Source organism: Sus scrofa, chromosome 15 (assembly GCF_000003025.6).
Source record: "Sus scrofa isolate TJ Tabasco breed Duroc chromosome 15, Sscrofa11.1, whole genome shotgun sequence".
NCBI classification, from domain to species: Eukaryota; Metazoa; Chordata; class Mammalia; order Artiodactyla; family Suidae; genus Sus; species Sus scrofa.
The window spans coordinates 30,355,933-30,379,435 of record NC_010457.5 but is presented as its reverse complement, the minus strand read 5'-3'; the positions used below and the strand labels follow the sequence as shown (position 1 = coordinate 30,379,435).

General features: G+C 52.1%; 1 protein-coding gene across 4 annotated transcripts in view; it reads left to right on the top strand.

Moving 5' to 3' along the window:
- Positions 1-23,503, top strand: part of GLI2 (GLI family zinc finger 2) — a 267,745-nt gene that overhangs the window by 200,837 nt on the left and 43,405 nt on the right. For all 4 annotated transcript variants that reach the window (XM_005671643.3, NM_001315712.1, XM_021074615.1 and 1 more), the window contains 1 exon segment: positions 587-692. In XM_005671643.3, the coding sequence (XP_005671700.2) occupies positions 587-692 (106 nt within the window).

Here is a 23,503-nt window from a genome sequence, read left to right as displayed (position 1 = left end):
ACTCACGTGTTGGCCTTGGCACCTGGGAGGTGCCCGCCAGTGCCCTTGGGGTCAGTAATTAACATTAAGAGCTGGAGAATTAACAGACCCACAGAGGTGTCCACTGCGGGCTGCCAGCAGGACGGGACAGGCAGCTTGGTGGGACTTGGCCTTCCTGAGGCCAGCCGCAGCCGGGAGCCGGCCCTGCCTCCGCAGATGGTTCCAGGTCAATATTTCCCGCCCGTGTGACTGCGGTGTCTTGGAGGCCCTCACCCGGGGCTGCCTGAGATGGGCCAAGGCCCGTGGGCTCTGTCAGCCCTGATTTGCGGCTGAACCTGTCATCTGCCCGAGTTCAAAGAGTGCTTGGCTGCTTGTCTTTGTCAAGAGCGCGGTTGGGGATCTTTTATGTGGAAGATGTAGGGGTCTCAGGCTGACTTTGATTATTTATTCATCCCCCTTCGCAGGCGTGTGATAACCGGGCACCCCTGAGCCCCCCGTCCTGACTGCTCTTGCTCTGAAATTCATGGAGCTTTCAAGCCCTTTGAAAATTGCTTTTCGAGGGAGGGGCAAAGTTTTTGAAATCCTGTTTCTCTCTTCCCCTCTGCAGTTCCACAGCATCTTCTGCCACCGTTCCACGCCCCCTTGCCGCTTGACATGCGACACCAGGAGGGGAGGTACCATTACGAGCCCCATTCTGTCCACGGTGTACCCGGGTAAGTGCCACCTGCCACCCCTGCCTCCACCTTCCTGTTTGCAGTTCCCGATCGATTGCCATCATTCCCCCTTTGTCACCCAGGAGTGAAGAGGGGCTGTGGGCTGTGAACCCCACCTCCCCTCTGGTCACCTGAGAAGGTAGCCGGCTACTCACCTCCCACCTGCATCACTGCTCTCAAGGCTGCAGGTGGTCCCTGTGTATCCACCTGCCTCCTTCCCCACCCAGGCAGTGAGGATGCCCTGCAGGTCAAAGTCCCATAGGAGTACCATGACCTTGAATATAGGTGGTCCCCGCATAATAATTCCTAGTGCCTCCTTTCACTTCCTCAAGTATCCCCAATTCGGACACTGAATTCTAGGGTCACCTGCTGTCAAGGACAGGCTCAAAGTTACACTTCCGAGCCTCACCTACTCCCTGCTTTTCGACCCCCCAGGTGAAGGAGTGTGTCACCTGTGTGTCTGTCTAGACCTACCCCTGCCTCCCTCACCCCCACCTGGGGTCTCAGAGCCTGGTGCTGATGTCAATTTCTTGGTCATTATGATGCCAAAACTTAACCCCTTGCTATCTCATCCATCTTGCTTCCAGAAGAGAGGCGGAAACCTTGCCCCCCACCCCATATCTCTGTTGCTCTCCACACCCACCTTGAAAGAGACCTACCTGGAAGGATCTAGAGGCCCCAGGAGTTCCTGCTGTGGTACAGTGGGTTAAGAATCCAACTGCAGAGACACGGGTTTGATCCCCAGTGGGGCACAGTGGGTTAAGGATCCTGCATTGCTGCAGCTGTGACGTAGGTTGCAGCTGTGGCTCAGATTCAGTTCCTGGCCTGGGGACTTCATATGCTGAGGGTGTGGCCATTAAAAAAGGGGGGCCCCAAGGCCCCTCTTGACCCAGCCTCTTCACCTGCCCCCACCAAGCTACCAATTATGTAAGTGTCCCATGGCCCTGCCTGCCTGGAATGGCCCCTCCTCCTGGCCAACTCCTACAGATCCCTAAGCTCAGCTCAGGAGCCACCTCCTCCTGGGGGCCCACCCTAAGTAGGGGTCCTTTCCTGGTTTCCCACCACACTATGGCACCGGAATGAGCTGTTTTCACACCTGCTCCTAGGAGGTCTGAGCTTTTCTCTATTTCTGCTTCCACGATGGCCAGTGCTCAATAAGGTCACGGACAGTGTCTGCTGAGTGGAGAACCCCCTCCATACATTCCACCTCTTGAAGACAGACCCTACTCCTCTCCCAGCTGCTGCTGGAATAAAGTCAGTAAGATGTGGCGAGCACACACCATGTTCAGAGCTCTGTGCCTGAGCGGGAGGCAGATGACCCCTATTTTTGGGCACACACTGCCCACCCCCAGACAAAGCAAACCAGGATATTCTGTTTTCTCTTTTATATGTCTTGTGCTTTGAAATAATTTCAGGCATATAAAAAAAAGTTGCAAAAATAGTACAAAGAGGAGTTCCCTGGTGGCCTGGTAGATAAGGATTTGGTGTCACAGCTGTGGCATGGGTTCAATCCGTGGCCTGGGAACTTCCACATTCTGCAGGAGTGACCAAAAAAAAATTGTACAAAGATTTCCTGTGTAGCCTCACCTGGTTCCTCAAACGTTCACGTCTTACAGAACCAAAGACCGGTACAGTGCTCTTAACCAGTCGTAAATCTTACCTAATTTGGTCAGTTGCCTGCAGATGTCCTTTTTTTCCTGTTCAGGATTCAGCCCTTGCATTTCGTTGTTGTAACTCTGTAGTTATCTTTAGCCTGGGACATGGCTCAGTCTCTCTTGCCTTTCATGACCTTGACACTTTTTCTTCTTTTCTGTTATGGTTTATTATAGGATAGTGAATACAGTTTCCTATGCTGTACAGTAGGATCTTGTTGTTTATCTGTCTTTTATTTTATTATCTATTTTATATATAATAATTTGCGTCTGCTGATCCCAAACGCCCAGTCCATCCCTCCCCCCGCCACCCTTGCAATCACAAGTCTATTCTCTATGTCTGTGAGTTCTGTTTCAGAGATAACATATTGTGTCATATTTTATATTCCACATATGGGTGATATTCATGTGGTATCTGCCTTTCTCTTTCTGGTCGCTTCACTTAGTATGAGAATCTCTAGGTCCAGCTATGTAGCTGCAAATTTTATCATTTCATTCTTTCTTATGGCTGAGTAATATTCCATTGTAAATATGTACCACATCATTTTTATAATTTATTTTTTTATTGAAGTATAGTTGATTTACAGTGTTGTGTTAGCTTCAGGTGTACAGCATGGTGATTCAGTTTTTATACATATATTCAGATTCTTTTCCCATGTAGGTTATTACAAAATATTGAGTAGAGTTCCCTGTGCTATGCAGTAGGTCCTTGTTGATCATCTCTTTTATATATAGTAGTGTGTAATGTTAACCTCAAACTCCTAATTTATCCATCCCCCTCCTTCCTTTTTGATAACCATAAGTTTGTGTTCTATGTCTGTGAGTCTATTTCTGTTGTGTAAACAAGGTCATTTGTATCACTTTTTTAGATTCCACATATAAGTGATATCATACGGTATTTGTCTTTCTCTGACTTACTTCACTTAGTATGATAATCTCTAGGTACATCCACGTAGCTGCGTACATCCATGTAGCTGCAAATGACATTATTTCGTTCTCTTTTAAGGCTAACATTCCATTGTATATTCATACCACGTCTTCTTTATCCATTACTCTGTTGATGGACACTTAGGTTGCTTCCATGTCTTGGCTATTGTGATTAGTGCTGCAGTGAACATTAGGCTGCATCTGTCTTTTTGAATTATGGTTTTCTTCCGATAGATGCCCAGGAGTGGGATTGCTGGATCATATGATAGTTCTACTTTTAATTTTTTGAGGAACCTCCGTGTTGTCCTCCATAGTGGCTGCACCAGTTTACATATGACCTTGACATTCTTGAAGAAGAAAAGCCAGATACTGTAGAGAATGTCTTCGATTTGGGTTTGCCTGGTGTTGGTTCATGATTAAATCCAGATGATGCATGTGGGGGTTGCTCCCATGGATGTGGTGCTGTGCCCTCCTGGTGCATCGTGTCAGGGACCCGTGACAGCTGTACTTCTCATCCTTGGAGATACTAACTTGGATCGCTTGCTTAAGGTGAGGTCTGCCATGTTTCTCCACTTGAAAGTTAGTCCCTTTGTCATTATAAGTCTTTTGCGAGGCAATAATTTGATAAAATGTAAATTCCTGTCTCATCATATTTTTTACCCACTCACTTGAACGTCCATTGATTCTTGCCAAAAATGGTAACTACTAATACTTGCCAAATGGTGATTTTCTTTCTTCCTTCCTTCCTTCCTTCCTTCCTTTCTTTCTTTCTTTCTTTCTTTCTTTCTTTCTTTCTTCTTTCTTTCTTTCTTTCTTTCTTTCTTTCTTTCTTTTTCTTTCTCTTCCTCCCTCCTTTTCTTTCTTTCTTTCTCCCTTTCTTCCTTCCTTTCTTTATTTTCTTTCTTTTTTTTTGGTAATGCCTGCAGCATGCAAAAGTTCCCAGGCCAGGGATCTAACCTGTGCCACAGCAGTGATGATGCTAGATCCTTAACCCACTAAGCCACCAGGAACTCCCAAATGGTGAGTTTCTATTTCCATGATCCCTACCACATTTATTGATTGTAAATCCACTATAAGGAAGGGCTGTCCCTTCCTTCCCATTTCTTTCTTTATTTGCTCATTTACATCTATCACATGAATGTGTGGATATTCATGTTCTTCTACAAGTTATACTTGATCGCTGTCACTATGTACTGTATTGTTCAAATTGTCAGATTGCAACATAAAGAGTCCCTTCAAGTGATCCCCTGTGACATGTTGGAATTTTGCATTTTATTTTGATGTCTGTAGCTGGTCTTCATATGACAAGGAGCTGCTGCTGGCAGGCTTGTGTCCACCTGATGGGAGGTGGGACCATCTCCACCCTCTGCCCGCCTCCCAGGCTTCTCCAGCTGCAGGTGCCTGAGACCACAGCTCAGGAAGTTTCTGGAAAGTGCATTCTTTTACAGCTGGTGGAGCAACCCAGATTTGCTCATTGGGTGGCATCTAAGAAACCTATGAGTTTAAAAAAAAAAAATCCTCTCAGTATCAGGAGAGCTGAGTCCCTTTTAAGGAGGGTATTGTATGGCTGTTTCTCTGCTCTGGAGAACTGTTTGGTTCAGTGACACTGATCCTGGGCACAGCTGGCCTGCAGTGAAGTGTTCCTTATAAGGGGCCCTGTGCTGGTCAGACACGTGGCAATGCTGAGCACTCCCTGGGGGACTGTCCAGGCAGGTTTGTGACACTGTGTTGGGGGAACATCCTGGCTCCTATGTCCCTACATACCTAGGGGCCAGGATAGAGATATAAGAAGACCTCACCTAGGAGTTCCTGTTGTGGCTCAGCAGCAATGAACCCGACTAGTATCCATGAGGACACAGGTTCGATCCCTGGCCTCGATCAGTGGGTTAAGGATCCAGGGTTGCCATGAACTGCGGTGTAGGTGGCAGATGCGACGGGGATCTGGTGTTGCTGTGACTATGGCGTAGGCTGGCCGCTGCAGCTCCAATTCAATCCGAAGCCTGGGATCTTCCATACGCTGCAGGTGCTGGATGTGTGAGGGGTGGGGAGGGGGAAGAAGAAGCCCTCACCATTGACAACTGCCATGTCTTGAAATAACTCTACCCTTGTGGGCAGGCTCTGCTGTAAACACTTCATACGTCTCATCTCACCTAATCCTCTCAACCACCCTGTAAGGTGTGCATTTCATGCCATCCTCATTTTCCAGAAGAAGGAACTGAGGCAGCACAGAGAGGTTAAATAAGCCATCATTAGGATCACCCACTGAGGGAGTGGGAGAGCTGGAAATCTAACCACAGTCTTCCGAGCCCCGGCCTTTGGCTGCACACTGGCCTCTCTCCTGGGAGCCCAGGTATGACCACAGGTCCCCTGCATCGGTCTGGACAATTCCTTCTCAAAAGCTCATTTAGCCCTTTGTTAGGGCACTGCCCTCTAAGTCAGTGGTTCCCTAAAGCTCTGAACCAACAGCTTCAGCACCGCCCCCCCGGAGCCTGCTCAGAATGCAGTCTCAGTCCCCCGCCCAGACTTGCTGAGTCAGAGGCTCCAGGGTAGGCCTCCCATTTGTGTTCAGCACCCATGACAGGCCATGCTGCTGCAGGCTCAGGTTTAAGATGCTCTGGCTGCAGGCAGGACCCTGTCACTAAACTAGGGCCCCTCAGGACTCTCACTCCCAGGGTTAGTGGAGAGCTGTGGCCAGGAGGTGGCCCCTGAGTCTTCTCCAGGCTTTGCCACTCACCACTTACCAGCTCAGGGCTGGACACAGGCTTGTCCCCTCTCTGGGCCTGCTTCCTTCTTGGCCAGTGAAGGGCAGGGTGTGGGTAGAGCACCCAGAAAAGCAGAAAAGGGAGGTGAGAGGCAGCAGGGGAGGTCCAGCCAGGCCAGCAGGCCTGTGGAAACAGTTGTCACTCACTGTCCCGGATGGCTCTTTACTTCGTACCTAAAGGGCTGTGTAGCGTTTTCTGTTGCTGGGGTAATAGATTGCCTCATGCTCCGTGGCTTAAAACGTATTCTCAGACCGTTCCTGAGGCCAAAATCTGAAGGAAGTCTTATGGGCTTAAAATCAAAGTATTAGCAGAGCTCGTTTCCTTCGGAATCCATTTCCTTGACTTTTCTAGCTTCCAAAGGTTGCCGGCACTCTTCGGCCGGTGATTCCTGCCTCTCGCATGGCCTTTTGACCATCACATCACCTTCTTCCTCCGCTGTTGTAGTTTTCTCTGTCTGTCTCTCTTATAAGGATGGCAGTGCTTGCTTTTAGGGCCTTGAAGTCCGGACTAATCTTCCTGTCTCAGAATCCTGATCTCAATCACATCTGCCAAGAAGGTACCAGGGGTTAGGACGTGGACATCTCTGGATGGCATTACTCAGCTCGTTTGTGATCACCAAGCCCTGGTGATAAGCTTTGCATCACCCAGCAGAAGACAGTAAAGGGTGTCAATCATGTGTGCAGCTGTCAGTCTTGTGTGCAGGTGTCAACCCTGTGTGCAGGGCCTGCAGGGGCTCTGCACTGAAGCCCAGTCCTGCTGTGTTAATTTACCTTCCTGATTGCCCTGTGACATCCGGTCAGAATCTGCATCTTATAGACGCAGAGGCTGAGTTCAGAGAGATGCACCGCCTTTCATGTCTCCTCCGTGCAAGATGGGCCTGCTTGCTTCTGCTCAGGGGTTGTGGAGCCCCCACCCCCAACAGGCTCCGCCTCCCCACAAGCCCGTCTCCTGCAGCAGTGGGTTTGTAACAGCTTCGAATTATCCCAGGAACAGTTGGTTCCTGCCCAGAACACAGGGTGCACGGGGGACACAGTGAGTGTTCAGGACTAGACTCGGATCGTGGAAACCCCACCCCTTCATCCCCCCAGAGGGGTGTCCCAGATGGGAAACAGGATAAACCCTGCAAGAAGAATGGCCCCCTGGTTGTGGCGTCTGTGATTAATATGGTCGGAGCCTGGTGGAGCGCCCAATCCATCACGCCCTGCGGTAGCCTGCTCCTCCTCGCCGGCTCCAAATGTGTCTAATTACACAAACGCTGTGCAGCAAATGAGGTGCGGTGTCATCTCCCATCATTCTGCCCGAGCCTCTGTGGCTGCTCGGCACCCAGGACTGCTGCTCATTGGCTCTCTGGACCCCAGTGGGCATAGCTCCACCTGCCACCACCACACCAGGCCACCTGAGCTTGAATCCCAGCACTGAAGGCACTAGGCTTGGGATGTTACCAGCTGTCTAAACTGAATGGATAACCTCAGTTTTCTCATCTGTAAAAGGGCACAATAATAGTACCTACCTCATCTACTGAGTGATCTTGAAAACTAAATGGGGCATGGAGTTCCCTGGTGGCTTAGCCTGTTAAGGCTCCAGCATTGTCACTGCTGTAGCTCTGTTAGTGCTGTGGTGTGGGTTCTGTCCCTGGCCTGGGAACTTCCACATGCTGTGCGTGTAGCCAAAAAAAAAGAAACTAAATGGGGTAACATGAATAAAGCATTTAGAACAGTTTGGAAACATGCAGTAGATGGTAACCAGGATTCTTATCACCGACCTGTTAGAGAAGGGGGTTCACTGTGACAGAGGCTGGCCAGGGTGAGACCTTGGAAGAGTGCGCTGTCTGGTGGCTGTGCCGTGGGAAGGTGGCAAATGGAGCTGAAGAAGTACCCCTGGGGATGGAGGGAGGAAGGGTCTTACTCTCCCCCAGTTGTGGACTTTGGACTTTATCCTTCTGGCCACCAGGAGCAGAAGGGAGGTGGGGTCTCATTTATTTTCAGGGTAACCCTAGGCGCTGTCAGAGGATGACAGGAGAAGAGGGGGTAGGGGTGGGAAGGAGACCCGCTAGAGCTGCCGGAACACTACTCCAAACACGCAGCTACATGTGGGAGGAGCAGGGGGTGGGTCAGAGTGTGGCTGAATGGCTTCCTCATCCTCATGGTCAACTGCACCCCAGCCCTCTCCAGAGCCACCCTCCCCAGTCCCCTGGAGGTGCAAACCCACAGCAGACCTTGCATAGCTTAGAAACCCTCTGATGGTTCCGGGGCTCCAGGTGCAGCACCTGTCACCTCTGAAAACCGCAGGTGATGGGGACACGAATGGTTAGGGAGAGTGCTTTTGCTGGGCAGGTTTTGACACCACTCCCCCTGCCCTGTGGTGGGGATGTGCCCCCCCCCCCAGTTTCCCAAGGGCGGCACTGAAAGTCCTGCAGTGTCCCCATCCCTGGTGACTGCTAGGCAGGAAGAGGAGCTCTTTGGTCCCCTCTTGGCCGTGCCTCTTGGGAACAGGCTCAGTGGGCATCGTGGGCATTAAGGCTGGGGCGGGGCACGGCAGGACCCTCAGCAGGAGCTCCCCACCTCCTTGGTGTGTGCAGGAGTGGGGGCTGCTTGGGCCAGGATTAACTCTATGCCTGCAGGGAGGGTGGAAGTTCACATTCCTGCTGCAGGAGGTCCTGCTGCAGGAGGCTGGGGTCAGTCCTCCACTCCCCACACTGCTTTCCGGATCCTTTCCATCCCAGCCCTGCTCTGGGGTTTCAGAGAGGACCACTTCCAGCTGCTTCCCACCCAGAAGGGTTAGAGAGACCATCCCATGGAGAAGTTTCTCAAACCCGGCTGCAAATCTGAACTAGGATGTGTCAAAATGCACACTCCTAAGCCCTGACCCCAGAAGTCCTGGCTCTTTCTGGCTTGAGGGAGGCCTGGGAATCTGCATGTTTATAGGCACCTATAGGCCACCCTGCCTATTTTATACTCAAGAGAGCAGGCCCAGAGCTGTGTGTTGGTTGTCCAGGGTCATAGAGCTAGCATTTTCTCTCCATGATAACAACTCAAAAATAGAGGTGTTGGGAGTTCCCTCTGTGGCCCAGTGAATTAATGATCCGGCTTGTCTCTGTGGAGGTGCAGATTCAGTCCCCGGCCTGGTGCAGTGAGTGAGTTAAGGATCCAGTATAAGCCGTAGCTCTGGCTTGGATTCAATTCCTGGCCTGGGAACTTCCATATGCTGGAGGTGGCAAAAAAAGGAAAAAAAAAAAAAAGGAAATATGGGTGTTAAAAATGTCCTGATTCCTTTTCATCACCCCTTCCCAGGTCCATTGCCCACAGTGGACCTAAATCTCACACTCTTAGTCTGCAGGAGGAGGTGCACATACTGGGGGGTGGAGGTGGGGGAGGAGAGGAAAGGGGGAAATGACAGCACCTCAGCCCCAGGGAGGACAGTCCACTCGCCTGGCTCCTTACCTGACCTCTGTCATCCATGACCCCCAGCACCCACCAGGATTCCGGACCCACGAATTGCTGTCCTGCTGATCACCTGCTCCTGAGGTAGCTGGTGAGCAGTGCTCCAGTGGTCACAGGCCAAGGCCACCCAGCATGGAAGAGAGAAGATGGGCTCTTAGGGACAGATAGCTCTGGGGCTTTGCCAGCAACTCATGGAAAGTCAGTGCACTGGCCCTTTAAGGAAAAAGCAGGAACCACTGGCCCTTTAAGGAAAAAGCTGGAACACTAGCTGGTAGGGCCTTCACCATCACCTGTGCACTTTGTCACATGTGCAAATCGCACAGAGCGCTCCCCACTCCTGCCCCCCCAACCCCCCGAGCTGTTTCTGATGTCTGAGCCTGGAGCCTCGCTTGGTCCTGGCAGCTGTATATCCGTGGGGATGGTCAGCCCCGCTGTGGGGGTGCTTCCTTCAAGAAAGTGAGTTTCTTGGCTGTTGCTGGCTGACCCCATGAACTTTCAAGTCTGGGGAGGATTCGAAGATGGCCTTTTCCAAGGTCAGCATTCCATAAAGATGGCACCTGCTCATCTTGGACTCATGAACTCGAAGCCAGTTTGGCCGGCAACTCACCACCTGCATTGTCCTGGGGCCCTGGCAGCTCTGTCCTCAGCCAGGCACTGAGAGGGGCAGAAGGATTCATGGTCCTCTTCTTCTTCTTTTCTTTTGTTTTTAGGGCTCCACCTGTGGCATGTGGAAGTTCTCAGGCTAGGGATCGAATTGGAGCTACAGCTGCCAGCCTACACCACAGCCACAACCACAGCAGCTCGGAATCCAAGATGCGTCTGCAACCTACAGCACAGCTCATGGCAACACCGGATCCTTAACCCAGAGCGAGGCCAGGGATCGAACCCACATCTTCATGGATCCTAGTCAGGTTCTTAACCCGTGAGCTGCATTGTAGGTCGAAGACACAGCTCAGATTCCATGTTGCTGTGGCTGTGGTGCAGGCCAGTGCCTGCAGCTCCAATTGGACCCCTAGCCCAGGAATTGCCATGTAGTGCAGGTGAGGCTGTAAAAAGCAAAAACAAAACCACCCATGTGGTTGACCACTTCTTCCCCAGAGCTGCCCAGCAGGTTGACAAGGAGCCCAGAAAATCCCAGGACCAGACCGTTTGTAGGGCAGCCCTCCCTGCTCCCATGGCTGTCAGAGGACTGAGTGACAGAGAGACGGGGAGCCTTGATCCAAGATGTTGGGCAGGCTCTCCTTGAAGAGCCCTCTAGGCAGGTCTCTTCCTCTTTCTGGGCTGCAGGACGCTGGCCTCAGACTACCTAAGGGGTAGTCACAGCAGCCTGTGTCCAGCTCTCTGGATTATGTCATCTAATGCCCATCAGCAAGCACCCTGCAAGGAAGGCAGCATCATCACAATATGTGGGGAAACTGAGGCATGGGGAGGTTGACTCCTGGGATTAGAACCCTGGCAGTTTGACCCCAGAGGACCCCTCCCCGCCCTCTGTGCAAAAGCCTCACCGCTCCGAGGGCTTCAAATCCCCAGCTCTGGCATCTCGTTTGGCGGCAGCGTGGGACAGACAGCTCATTTATAATGGAATCCGCCTGTAAAAGTTTAATGAGGAGCGTGTCTGATAAGGCGGCCTGCTCTTTGATCTTTGCTGAACGCCTGGCCCCGCAGAAGAGGTGCTGCCTGACTCTGGGCTTTTGCAGAGAGTCTGTGTGGTCAGCCCAGGGCAGGAGGGGGCCCCAGGAACGAAGCTGATCTTGATGTGCAGAAACGAGGTGGGTTTGCAGCAGGGGAGGGTGTGCAGAGCTGCCCCGTGGAGAAAGGTCCTGTGGGCTTGAGAGGTGATCTTCCTGGTTCCTCTCCTGACCCCCTGGACCCCCATCATCTTTGGCAGTTTCCATCCCACACCCCTAGGATGTAGACAGAACAGGGCAGAGCCAGGTTTCAAATCCTGTCTATGGCTTTTCTACCCTTGGACTGGCTGTTTAGCCACCAGAGCTTCGGTTTCCCCATCTCTCAAGTGGAGACAAAACTCTGCTCCACAAGGGGTACTTGTGAGAATTGCATGTGTAAAGCGCAGAGAACAGTTCCTGGTGCCTAGGGAGTGCTGGACAGCTGCTTGCTCTTTCCATGCTCCTGTCAACACCAGACGGAAACCCACATTTTGTTTCAGGCACTCCACGGGGTGCTGGGCGGAGGGTATTGCAGCTGGTCCTCTCAACACCCTGTGTAGTGGGTGGTATTCTCTGCCTTTCATAGGGCAGAAGAATTGGAGGCTTCCAGAATTTAAGGGGTTCCCAAAGTCACTCAGCCAGTAAGTGAGCTCTGACCATTAAGCCCGAGCTCTTCTCTATGCTGTGACTGTCCTAGAAGAGGTAGGGGCATCTCGATGTAGGTTCTAGGGCTACGGAGTATTACCCGTGCTGCCAAGCATGGGAACAGTACAGGAATCAGCCCAAAGGAATTAATCACTAAGAGTAAAATTTCAGGTATTGGTGGATAAATTGGCCTTTGAGATGATGGGGGGGGGTCTTTTCCCATTGAACACATCTGTGTTGTCTACTCTAGGTAAAAGCTGATGCCAGTGCCCAGAATGCATCCATGTGCCAAACCTAATTCCTTATTGCTGGATTTACCTGTGTCCCAAATGCTGTCACTCGGGTTCACTCCTGCCAGCCTTAGTCAACATTTGTTGGGAGTTCCCTGGTGGTTCAGTGGGTTAAGGATCTGACATTATCACTCTTGTGGCTTGGGTCATTGCTGTGGTGCAGGTTCAGTCCCTGGCCGAGGAACTTCTGCATGCTGTGGGCATGGCCAAAAAAAATAATTAGTTGAGGGAATTCATGAGCAGCGCCCCGTCCCTGGATCCTGTTGCAGCTGCATCACTGCAGCCAGCAGTGCTGCATCAGTTATATGCCCCGGTCCCCACAGAGGAGGAATATGTTGAGCAAGCCCTTTCCTTCATCTTCTCCTTCCAGGAGCTGCATTTTTTCTTTCTTTCTTTCTTTTTTTTTTTTTTTTCTGTCTTTTTGCCTTTTCTAGGGCCACTCCCGCAGCATATGGAGGTTCCCAGGCTAGGAGTCTAATCAGAGCTGTAGCTGCCGGCCTATGCCAGAGCCACAGCAAGGTGGCATCTGAGCCGCGTCTGCAACCTACACTCAGCTCATGGCAACGCTGGATCCTTAACCCACTGAGCAAGGCCAGGAATCGAACCGCAACCTCATGGTTCCTAGTCGGATTCATTAATCACTGAGCCACGACGGTAACTCCAGGAGCTGCATTTCTGAGATGTGAGCTTAACCTGCTCAAGGAAAGTAGCTTTTAGTTGTTGCTTCACTCAGTTGGGGGAGTTCTTAGCCGGCATTCACTTGACAACATTCCCCCTTTGCCTGCGGTGTGCCTGCCTGGCTTCAGGCTCAGGGATATAGGCCAAGGAGGAAGTCTTGCTGCTCACAGGTAGCTCATGGCCTGGGGGCTGGAGGGGAGGCCAGGGGGAGAATGGGCAGTTGCAGAGGGCTGCTCTGATGGGCGGGGGGCTGGGTGGTGGTCAGAGAACCAGGAGCACCAGGAAAGCAGGATGGAGAACATTTATCAGCAGGAAGGCACCCGGGGCCTGCCTCTCCCCATCCCACCCTGAGACCCAGCTGCCGGGGGCTCCACAGCCTTCTTGGAATTGCCACTGTTCCAATGAGGGGCCTTAACTCCCAGCCCTTTCCAAAGCACACACTAATGGACTCAAATTTTGGTAAAAATTGACGGCACACCCACCTCTGAGAAGACAGGACGTCTTATCTAAACTATTTGGGATTATCCATCGCATTTTGACAGGCATCCAGGAAAGGAAATTCCACACTCCCCTTTGGCTGGCCAGGCAAGAATTCTCACTGAGGAAGGGTTTTCCTGTAGGTGCCCCCGCCCCCAAGGCCTTGTTTAAACCCAGACCCCTAAGAGAAGTCTAATGAAGCCCTTCCCTCACCCCCAAGACCAAATGTCTCATTCCCACCCTGGCTCCCCTGTGTTTGCCCTGTGACTTGACCATCCCCCTAAAGCTGTGACCTTCTGGAAGGTTCTGCTCAGCTGTGCTCAGCCAGGGTGCACCTCTTACAGACACAGGATCCACATACCCAGAGGTGAAGCCACTCCTCGGGTACCTGAAGCGGGAGCCTAATCCACGCACTCCTCCTGGGCCTCTTCCCCGGGGGCTGGCTGTGTTCCAGGCTCCGCAAACATGTGACTGGAATCCACCCCTCCCCACGCCCCCACCCCCAGCTCTGCACAAGTCATCACTTTGCTAGCAAAAGAAAGTCTCCTTGATACGTCCCTCTTGTTTTTTATGCTTTTGGGGTTTTATGTTTGAAAGCGCCGATAACCTTCCTATCCTTCTGCTCTGAGGAGAAGAAAAATGTGCTAAAAGAGTGAGCGATTGAATCAACCCCTGTTGCCTGTGTGGCTAGATCTTAACCAAGTCCATCTGTCTGGCCTCCTTTGTAGGCGCAACTTTATAACCCAATTTCCCTACCAAAACATCAGTGTTTACTTAGTAAGAAATCTGCTCTTTGTCAGCTGAAAACAGTGATTTCTTTATTACGGGACTGCTCTGTGTGGGGAGTGACAGCTGAGAGCTGGCACTTGGCTAGGTCTGGTGGAATGCAGGTCTGGGACGAGGCCAGGACAGGCAGAGGGGTGAACGGATGGCACGTGTATACAGATGTGTGTCAGTCCCCAAGCAGGCTGCAGGATGGGCTGGGGCTGGCCGGGAGGGAGTCTGGGCAGTAGACAGATGGCACAGCCAAGACGAGCCCATTGGGCAACCTCAGAGACAACCACTGGCCCCTCAGGCACCCTCCAGCAGTCTGTGTGGACAGGTGCTTCATGACAGCCCTGCAGTCCCTTGACTGCCCATTCCAGAACTCCTGTCCACTCGTCCAGCTTCTAGCCAGCCATCCTTTTTAGAAGTTTGGCTGTATTATATTGAAGACACCCAAAGGAAGAGCAAGAGCGTGGTTACAGGTAAAGAGTAAGCATGACCAGCCTACCCAGCTCTGCCTGAGGACTGGGGGTGTGGCAGCATCTTTGAGGGTCCTGGGACCTGGCGTTGTCACCTTGTTCCTGCGCTGCCTTCTGTGACAGTTCTCCTGATGTCTAACTGTTCTAATTATACGTTGTTTTCTTTTGCTCTGTGGGCTTTGTATAAACAGATTCATTGCCCAGGGATTCTTGAGGAACCTGATTTTCACGGGTCTCGGAATGTTCCAGGGTCATCACATGGTGCTCTTGTTTCGTTCACTCTCGCTGCTCTGAAGCAGCCTGGACTGACGCACCTGGGAGGCACCTGTGCTTTTGCTGTTTTGAACATCATTACACTGAATGCTCCAAAACTGTCCTCCAGGCCTCGCGTGTCTCTCGTTCTTTAGAATAAATGTCTGAGAATAAAAGTGCTAAGTCACCAGGTATTTGTGTTTTAACCCTCCTGGACGTTGCCGGAGTTTTTGTCGAAGCCTCACTTCCACCAGCGGCATTGGAGGCCTCAGCTTGTCTCACATCCTTATGACCAGGGCGATGTCATCAGCCTTTTAATTGTTGCCTACATGGCATCTCTTGTGAAACTATTTTTCTGTTTCCCTTATTACTAATGAAGCTGATTACATTCTTTCATATGTTTATTGGCCAATAATGTTTCCTTCTTGTGAAATGCCTGTTCAGCCATTTTGCCGATTTTTCTATGGAGCTGTCTTTTTCCTATTAATTTGACTAAGCATTTTATATATTAAGGCTATTCATTGGGCAATTGGTTGTCTGTGCTGTAAATATCATCTCCCAATCTGCGCCTGCTCTCTTTGGCTCCCATGATGAAGCATCAGGATGAAGGAGAGTTCCTGTTGAAACCCGGCTCAGGTCACTGACATTTCCTTCATGGTTTTCCCTACATGCTCTCCCCCTACCCAGCTGTCTGGTATGACCTTCAGCCCCTGGACTCTGCTCTCTATTCCCAACTTGACCCACCCTTTTTTTCAGCTATTTTCCTGTCTCAGCACACCAGGCCTCCCCCCTTCACTGCCTTCTTTCCATTCCCTGTAAGAGTTAAAGCCCAGCTCAGATGCCACCTCCTGCAGGAAGCCTTCTCAGATTACCCCAGCAGAGTGAATGAATTCTTTCCCTCCCACCCCTCATTCTGCTCCAGCACCTTGTGTACTGTTTACAGGCTACAGTCAGTGTCCACTCTCCCTTCTTGATCCCAGAGGTCCCAACATGGTTTTTTTTTTAATTAAAGTATAGTTGATTTATAGTAGTGTTAGTTTCAGGTATATGACAGAGTGATTCAATTATATATATTTTTTTTCAGATTATTTTCCATTGTGTGTTATTATAAGATATTGAATATTATTCCTTGTGTTATACAGTAAATCCTCGTTGTTTATCTATTGTATATATGGTAATGTGTATTTGTTAATTCCATACTCCTAATTCATCGAGTCCCCCCAGCCCCTCCCCACTTCCCCTTTGGTAACCATATTAGTTTTCTATGTCTGTGAGTCTGTTTTGGTTTTGTACATACATTCATTTGTATTATCTTACAGATTCCACATATAAGCAATATGTGGCATTTGTCTTTCTTTCTCTGACTTCACTTAGTTTGATAGGTAATCTTTAGTTGCATCCATGTTGCTGCTAATGGCATCATTTTGTCCTTTTTATGGCTGAGTAGTATTCCATTGTGTATAGATACCACATCTTCTTTATACATTCCTCTGTCAAGGACATTTAGGTTTCCATGTCTCGGCTATTGTGAATAGTCTAGCATGGTGATTTTGTCAAGACACCAGAGTGAACTCTAGGCTTGGGGGACCGTTATTTCCTAACGGCTTGTCACTACTGCAGCCTCATGAGCTCTCATGCTCTTTGCTGGGATCCATGCACATATAGGTACAGAGTGGACCCTGGGAATGTACAGATTGACCAGATACCCTGGTTCAGGACTTAGTCGGGTTTGAAAGCTCCTGCTGCATTTCCTGGGTGTGGGATTCCTGCTGAGTCTTCAGACCCCAGCTCCTCACCTCAGTGAACATTGGCTGGTGGAGGGAATGAGGCGCGAGCACAGGAGCAAATGGATGAGTGGCTGGCTGCTGTGTTCCAGCCCCTGTTTACAGGTGTCTTTTCTGCTGCTTCACAGAGCCTCCCCCGCAGGGACAGAATGCAGCCCAGAGGCACCAGAATGTGCCAGTTGGCCTCTGATTTGGGGACAGGCAATTCTCTAGGGATTTCCCAAAGGAGCCACTCTTCATCTTACAGTTGCAAACCCCCTTAGTGTATTTTGATTTCTGGAACTTTTTGAATTAACCTATGAAAAGGTGATAAGGTTACCTACCAATGTACAGTTTCACATAATGAAAAAAAAAGAAAGAAAGAAAGAAAGAAAAAACTGGGAGTTCCCATTGTGGCTCAGTAGTAATGAACCTGACTAGTATCCATGAGGATGCGTGTTTGATCCCTGCCGTCGCTCAATGGGTTAAGAATCCAGCATTGCTGTGAACTGTGGCGTAGGTCACAGACTTGACTCAGATCTGGCATTGCTGTGGCTGTGGAATAGGCCAGCAGCTACAGCTCTGATTCCACCCCTAGCCTGAGAACTTTCATATGCTCTAGATGTGGCCCTAAAGCAAAAAAAAAATTTTAATTAAAAAAAAAAAAAGAAAAGAAAAGCAGAAACAGCAAAACCAGCAAAAAAAGCCTCGGAGAGATTGAACCCCAGTGGGTGCCAGGGAGCTCTATGTCTGTGTGTTCACAGGCCGAGGGCAGCAGCTTTGCTGTGCAGGATGCTCATGAGAGCAGACCCAAGCCCGCCCTGCCCCCCGGGTGCTGGGGGAGCCCTGGTTTGGGAAAGCACGTAGCTCAGAGCATCACGGCCAGCTTTGGGGAGTTCCTTTGCTTTCTGGCACATCAGTGGGCCCAAGGCCAAAGTGGATGCTTGGCTCTGAGCTGCTAGAAATAGCAAAGGGGTCATGGCCTCCCCTCTCAGAGTCTGCCCACCCCACCCATGGCCCTGTGATCCCAGTGGGTGGTGGCCTCTCAGCCCCAAGGCAGGACCTGTGCACACAAGCAAGCAGCCCCCGGGGCAGGAAGGGTTGGCGTGTCCAGGCTGCGTGCAGAGTGAGTTCAGCTCTGGGGAGCCGGCAACCGTGTAATCCAGGCGGCTGGCGGGGAGACACGCTCCAGGTCCCTGAGAGCCAGGGAGGTGGGGTTCAGATGCCCTCGCAGCAGGGAGGGGATCTCCTCTTCCTTGTCACCTGCCACTGATGCGTCACCTACTGGGGAGTAGGCTCCAAAGAGCTGACAGTCTCAGAAGGAAGGTGACAGTGATAATGACAGCAACGCCAGAATGTATTACACATTCTCTTTGCTCCTAAGTTACCACAACTCTGTGGCTTACAACAACAGAAATTTATTCTCTCTCATGGTTCTGGAGATCAGAGTCCAAAATTGGCATTACTGGGTGGAAATCAAGGTATCGGCAGGGCCGTGCCCCCTCTTCAGGCTGTAGGGGAGGAGGCCTCCTGGCCTCCTCCGGCCTCTGGAGGCCACCGGCACCCCTTGGCTTGTGGCCACATCCTTCCAGCCTCTGCCCCCATGGTTACAGCACCTCCTCCTCTTCTGCATCCAGTCTCCCTCTGCCTTGCTTCTCTCACAAGACACTTGTGCATCCACCCCAGATAATCCTCATCTACCCCGTCATCTCCTCCTCTCAGCCTCCTTACCTTAATCACATCTGCCAGATCCTTTTTTCCAAATAAAGTAATTTCACAAGTTGTGGGGATTAGGACACCAGTGCGTCTTTGAGAGATATTATCAGCCTCGTGCACTTACCCGCTCTCCGCTCATCAGTATTTGTAAGGACACTCTGATTGCTCCTGTGTTATGATTGTTCTTTATGTCTTGAGTTATGACTGCTCTTTATGGAGGAGGAAACAGGGACATGAATTCCTCCCAGCCACACAGCTGGGAGTGAGCCGAGGAACCCCGGTCTGCTGCTACAATGCCTCGCTCTTCACCGGACACACTCACTGCTTCATTCATTCATGCATTCATTCATCCATCCACTCATCCATCCAACATGCATGTGCCTGTGAGTGAGCAGAAGGGGCTGGAGCCTGCTGCTCGGGCGGCCTATCCAGTGGGAAGACAGGCCCTGCGTGAGCTCATCACTGCAGAAGTGACCAGCCAGGTTGGACGTGCTCAGGGTCCAGTTTGGGAGCCGTCCTCCATGTCCGGGGCCTGACCTCGACATGGGGTGGGAGGCTTACGGGGAAGGGTCCCATCTGAGGGGGAAGACAGGGGACTGGGGATGGGACAGGGCAGGGCTGAAGAGGAGAAGGGCCTGAGCGGAGGAGCAGACATCCAGGGCCAGCACCGTGAGGAGCACGCCCAGCAGGACCTAGGACCAGAGAGGAAGCCATGAGGAGACACAGACACTGGACTGCACAGCCATGCGGTCTTCCTGTGCCATGAAGGCTGCAGGTCACCCCAAGAAGCAGGCTGGCGGTGAGATTTTCATGCCCGTAGCCCCACGTGACCAGACTTCTTTCTCATCCTCAATGACGGCCCATAGGCCAAGCTAGGATTGGGTGATGCCCAGCACCTGGGCATTCCGGATCTGCTGCTCCCGCGGACCCCTCCCTGACTGTGCTGCTGTTGCTTAGGGTCTCAGTCATGCTGTCTGTGAAATGAGGCTGAAGGGCTTATTCCTACCTATTTCTGGCCCTACCGACCCACACAGAATGTCTTTGAACAGAGCCATCAGAAGGAGCATCTCTGGGTGGCCAAGGGTCCTTCCTGCTGGCCGCTGACCCCTGAGTGGGAGAGTCTGCCCTGATGGCTCGTGCTGCGTCTGCATGAGTCAGCACCCTCGGCCCTGCCTTGTTCTCCTCTGCAAACAGGCGCCATGGGTGGGTCCAGGGGCTCCAACCCCTGCACTTCCATCCCCTCCTCGCTGCCTTATGGAGCACGTTGGCTCCTGCCCTGGTGCCTTGGCTGGGGCTGTGCCCGAGGGGTCGGACACCCTCCCTACCCCTCCCATCAATAAAATCTTACTCCGCCTCCAGCCTAGAGGAAGCCAGCGCCCTCTAGGAACCATCTATCCTTCCAGTGCCCAGGGCTGGCACCCGGCCCCGAGGGTCTAGGCATGCTTGCTCAGGCCCAGCCCGCCCAGGCCGAGATACACACTGGCGTGCAGCGTTTGCATCGTTTTGGCCTTTCCTTTCATCTCCCTCCAGAAATTTTGTGCCAGCAGTGGGGAAGGGGCAGGGCTGGCTGCGGAGAGATGCAGGCTGGGTCCACTCCACCCTGACTCCCTTCCATTTGCTCACCTGATAAATATAAGAAAAGTGATGACAGGCATGGGCTGAGTACCTACTAAGCACCTGGGAACACAGTGCACGCTTTCCATGCTGAGCTGCTTCTGTCTCATGGCTGCCCCATCCTGCCAGCGAGGATGCACAACCCAGGTCCACGAGAAGTGACAGACCAGAGAGCCCCGGCTCCCCACCTGGGTCAGCTCCCCTCCACCTGGCCCCCACGCCCAGGGTTGGCATGAAGACCAGCCCAGGTAATGTCTGCAAAGGGGCGCCAGGCTGGATTTCTGGCAGCCGAGACGGCTGTGGCGGGAGCTTGCCTGTTCCTGCATCGTTGGCAATGTCAAAGGACCGTGTCTGCCATCACAGAGTCAGAAAGGCGCTCAGCCACCTACAGCTCAGCTGCCTTGGGCAAGGTTCCTAACTGCCCAGAGCCTCAGTGTCCTTCTCTTTGAAATGGAAGTAATAAGACCTGCCTTGCAGAGTGGCTGGATGGGCTGCACGCAGTTGGTGTGAAGGGAATGTTGACCACGCCGTCTGCAGCAGCTCCCGCAGCAATGCCCGCTTAGGCCGGAACGGCAGCTGGGTCTCCTCTTGCTTTGTCCAGCCTCTTGCTCCTTTTCCTCCTTTCTCCACCCCCCGCCCCGGCCACCATCCTGGTTTCTGGGCCTGGCCCTGAGATCTTGTCCAGAGACTTTGCAGGCCCTCTCCCAAGAGGGAGAAAGGGAAAGACAGAAGAGGAAAGAACCTGCTAAGAAGAGGCCCTTTCCCGGGCCTGTGTGCAGCCTCCTGGGAGGAAGAGAAGGCCCGGCCAGCAGGCCAGCATGGACAATGGGGCAAGCACAAGACTCACCTCCTGGAGCGGAATCAGCCTGGCTGCTGCAGGCCACTGCCACTAATCACACACACACACACACACACACAAACAAACACACACACACACGCAGGAGGCAGTTGGCTGTTCCTCTCACTCAGACCCCTGCTTGTGCCTCGTGTTCAGCTGCCCTCGCCCACCCCCCCACACCCCGCCACCCCGCCCCGCTGTCTGCTGCCCTGTCCTCCAGCCCTGCAGGTGGGGGTGGGGGTGGGTGGGTGCATACAGGCCCAAGAAACTATAGTGCAAGTCTGCCTCACAGGAAGTAAGGCAAGGGAGCACTCCAGACAGGATGGGGGCTGCATTAGTCAAGGTTTACTCTGACAGGCCTTGGCAGCTGCTTAAGACAGAAAAACAGCTCAGACTGGTTGAAACAAACAGACATCCTGGTTCAGATAACTGAAAAGGCTGAGGATACTAGCTTCCAGCAAAGCCAGATGGGTATTCAGTTCAAGAAACTGGTTCTATGGCTCCCAGCTCTGGTGTTTTGTATATTGTCTCCTTTCTTGGCCTCTCTACTCAAGGCTCCCAGCAGCTCCAGGCTTCATCTTACCTGCATAGCCAACCCCTGTGGACAGAGCACACTTCTTTCCCAGAGATATCGGCCAAAGCTGCTCTCTTGCCCTGGAATATGAGCACCAGCTCTCTGATCATCTGGGCTTGAGTTACATGGCCCTCATCCGCAGCAGAGGAAGGGAAGTGAGTCCAACATAGATCCAGCCCAAGGCTCTCCGTGGGCTGTGCTGCTTCCCCCAGGATATAAACTTCACACACACATCCTTACTTCCAGCCTTGTTTTGCACTTGCCACTTCCTGTATTTGTAGTGCACTTCCTTGCAAACTCCTATTCATCCTTCAGAACCCAGCCCAAATGTCACCTCCTCCGAGAAGCCTTCAGGCACAGTCAGGGGATTGGTTCCTCTTCTGGAAGCTTTATGAAACTGATTTGTATTTCTGTCTCTTCCACTCAGGCTCTGAGTGAGTGCCTGGGACAGTTTTGTTGGGAAGGTTAACAAATACGCGAAGAAGCAATAGATAGAATCAGGCTCAGATGAGCTCATAGTGGACTGATGGGGAGAAGACGATGCCTGAGAGTAGTATCCAAGCCGAGCAGCCTGCAGAAAGGCTGACTCCACCATCCTGCAGTGGAGGCCTGCAGGTGTGTGAGTGCCTGCAGCAATCTTTTAAAATGAGCTCACACATCTGTCCTTCCTCCCATCCTCAAGGGCACTTCCTTGAGTCCCTGCCCAGTTCAAGGTCGGGATGGGCTGCAGCTAAGACCAGGGTTGGGCTCCCACAGCCCATGTGTGGAAATGGAAGAAGAGAAGGAGGTGGTGGCTGGGAGTGGGCCTGAAGCAGAGCTCAGATTCCATTGGCAGCTGCCTTTCCTTGTAGGTCTCGATACTGTTATTGGTTCCCCATCCCTGGCAGTACCCATGCTTCATGCAGACGCTCGTGTGGGCTTGGGATGGGGCAAATTTCCAAGAAAAGAGACTCCCTGGTCCCTGAAGGACCAGCCTTGAAGATTGGCTGCATTGGTGTGGTTTGGGGGCTGCTGGGAAGCATCCTGGTCCCCCAAATACATTACTAATGCTTAGAAGTCTGCCATTGGAGATTCATTTATTTGGCTTTGTTTGTTCTGTTAAAACAATAATCTCAGAATTCCCTAGTGGCACAGCAGGTTAAGGAGCTGTTGTTCTCACTGGAACGGCTCAGGTCACTGCTGTGGCTTGGGTTCGATGCCTGGCACAGGAACTTCCATATGCCTTCGGTGCAGCCAAAACAACAACAACAACAATCTCTTAGAACATTTGTGACTCTGATACTGTCAGTCATTCCCAACATAGTGCGAGGGAGCAGTTCCAGTGCCCTCCTGAGAGCTGGACTTTATTGCGTGTGGTGATGGTGTGGGAGGGGATGGAGCAATTAGGGAACTGGAACAGGGCAGGGATTGAGTCCTTCTCTTTCCAGGTGCTGCTCCCTCCCTGATCCTGCACCTGCTGGAGCATCACCGGCACCCACTTCTGTGCCAGGGGTTGGGCCCAGACCCATCGGGACCGGTTGTCGTTCCATAACTCGGGCAAGGGACATAGCCTTTCTGAGAATGTTCTCATCTGTAAAATGGGTGTAAAGTGCCTACTTTGGGCATTTTGTATTTAGTTAGTAAAGGAAATGCATACATGTGACCCCCATGGCAGATGGCACCCAGTCTTGAGGAAATGCCAGGTCAGGGCACAGCTAAACAGTGACGGGCAGAGGGGACATCTGGGGGGGCTTCCCAGAGGAGGTGTCTGGAAAGTCACCTGTAGCTGTGTTGGCTGATGGGCCTGTTGTCTGGGGTACTAGGTGGCCCAGGTCAGCAGATGCTCCACATCCCAAGCTGGCTTGTTGCTGAAAAGGGACAGAAAGGACTTAATGCTTGTTAACCCTGACCATGTGCCCTGCTCTGGTCCCTTGCACCCCCTTGGTGAGGCCCCAGGGAGGGGCAGCATCCTGACCTTGGCCACCCAGGTAAGCGGGAAGGATCAGGGCTGGCCCTGCCCCACTGCTTTCGGGCTCTGACCTGGGGCCCCATGACCAGCCTCCAGCACTCAATTCTGCTCTGCACAGACTCCCACTGAGTTCCGCCTCTACTGGGCCCAGCGGCCACAGCTTTTTCCTGGCACCAGAAGATCAGGGCTGGCTCCCTGCAACCTTTCATCTGCTCTTGTGTGAGCTGCCCCACCTCATGGCCATCCTCTGTCCAGTCTGCTGAGGGGCAGGGCAGTGGCCCCTTAGAGCTTCCTGCCCTGTCACACCCAAGGGACAGAGAGTCC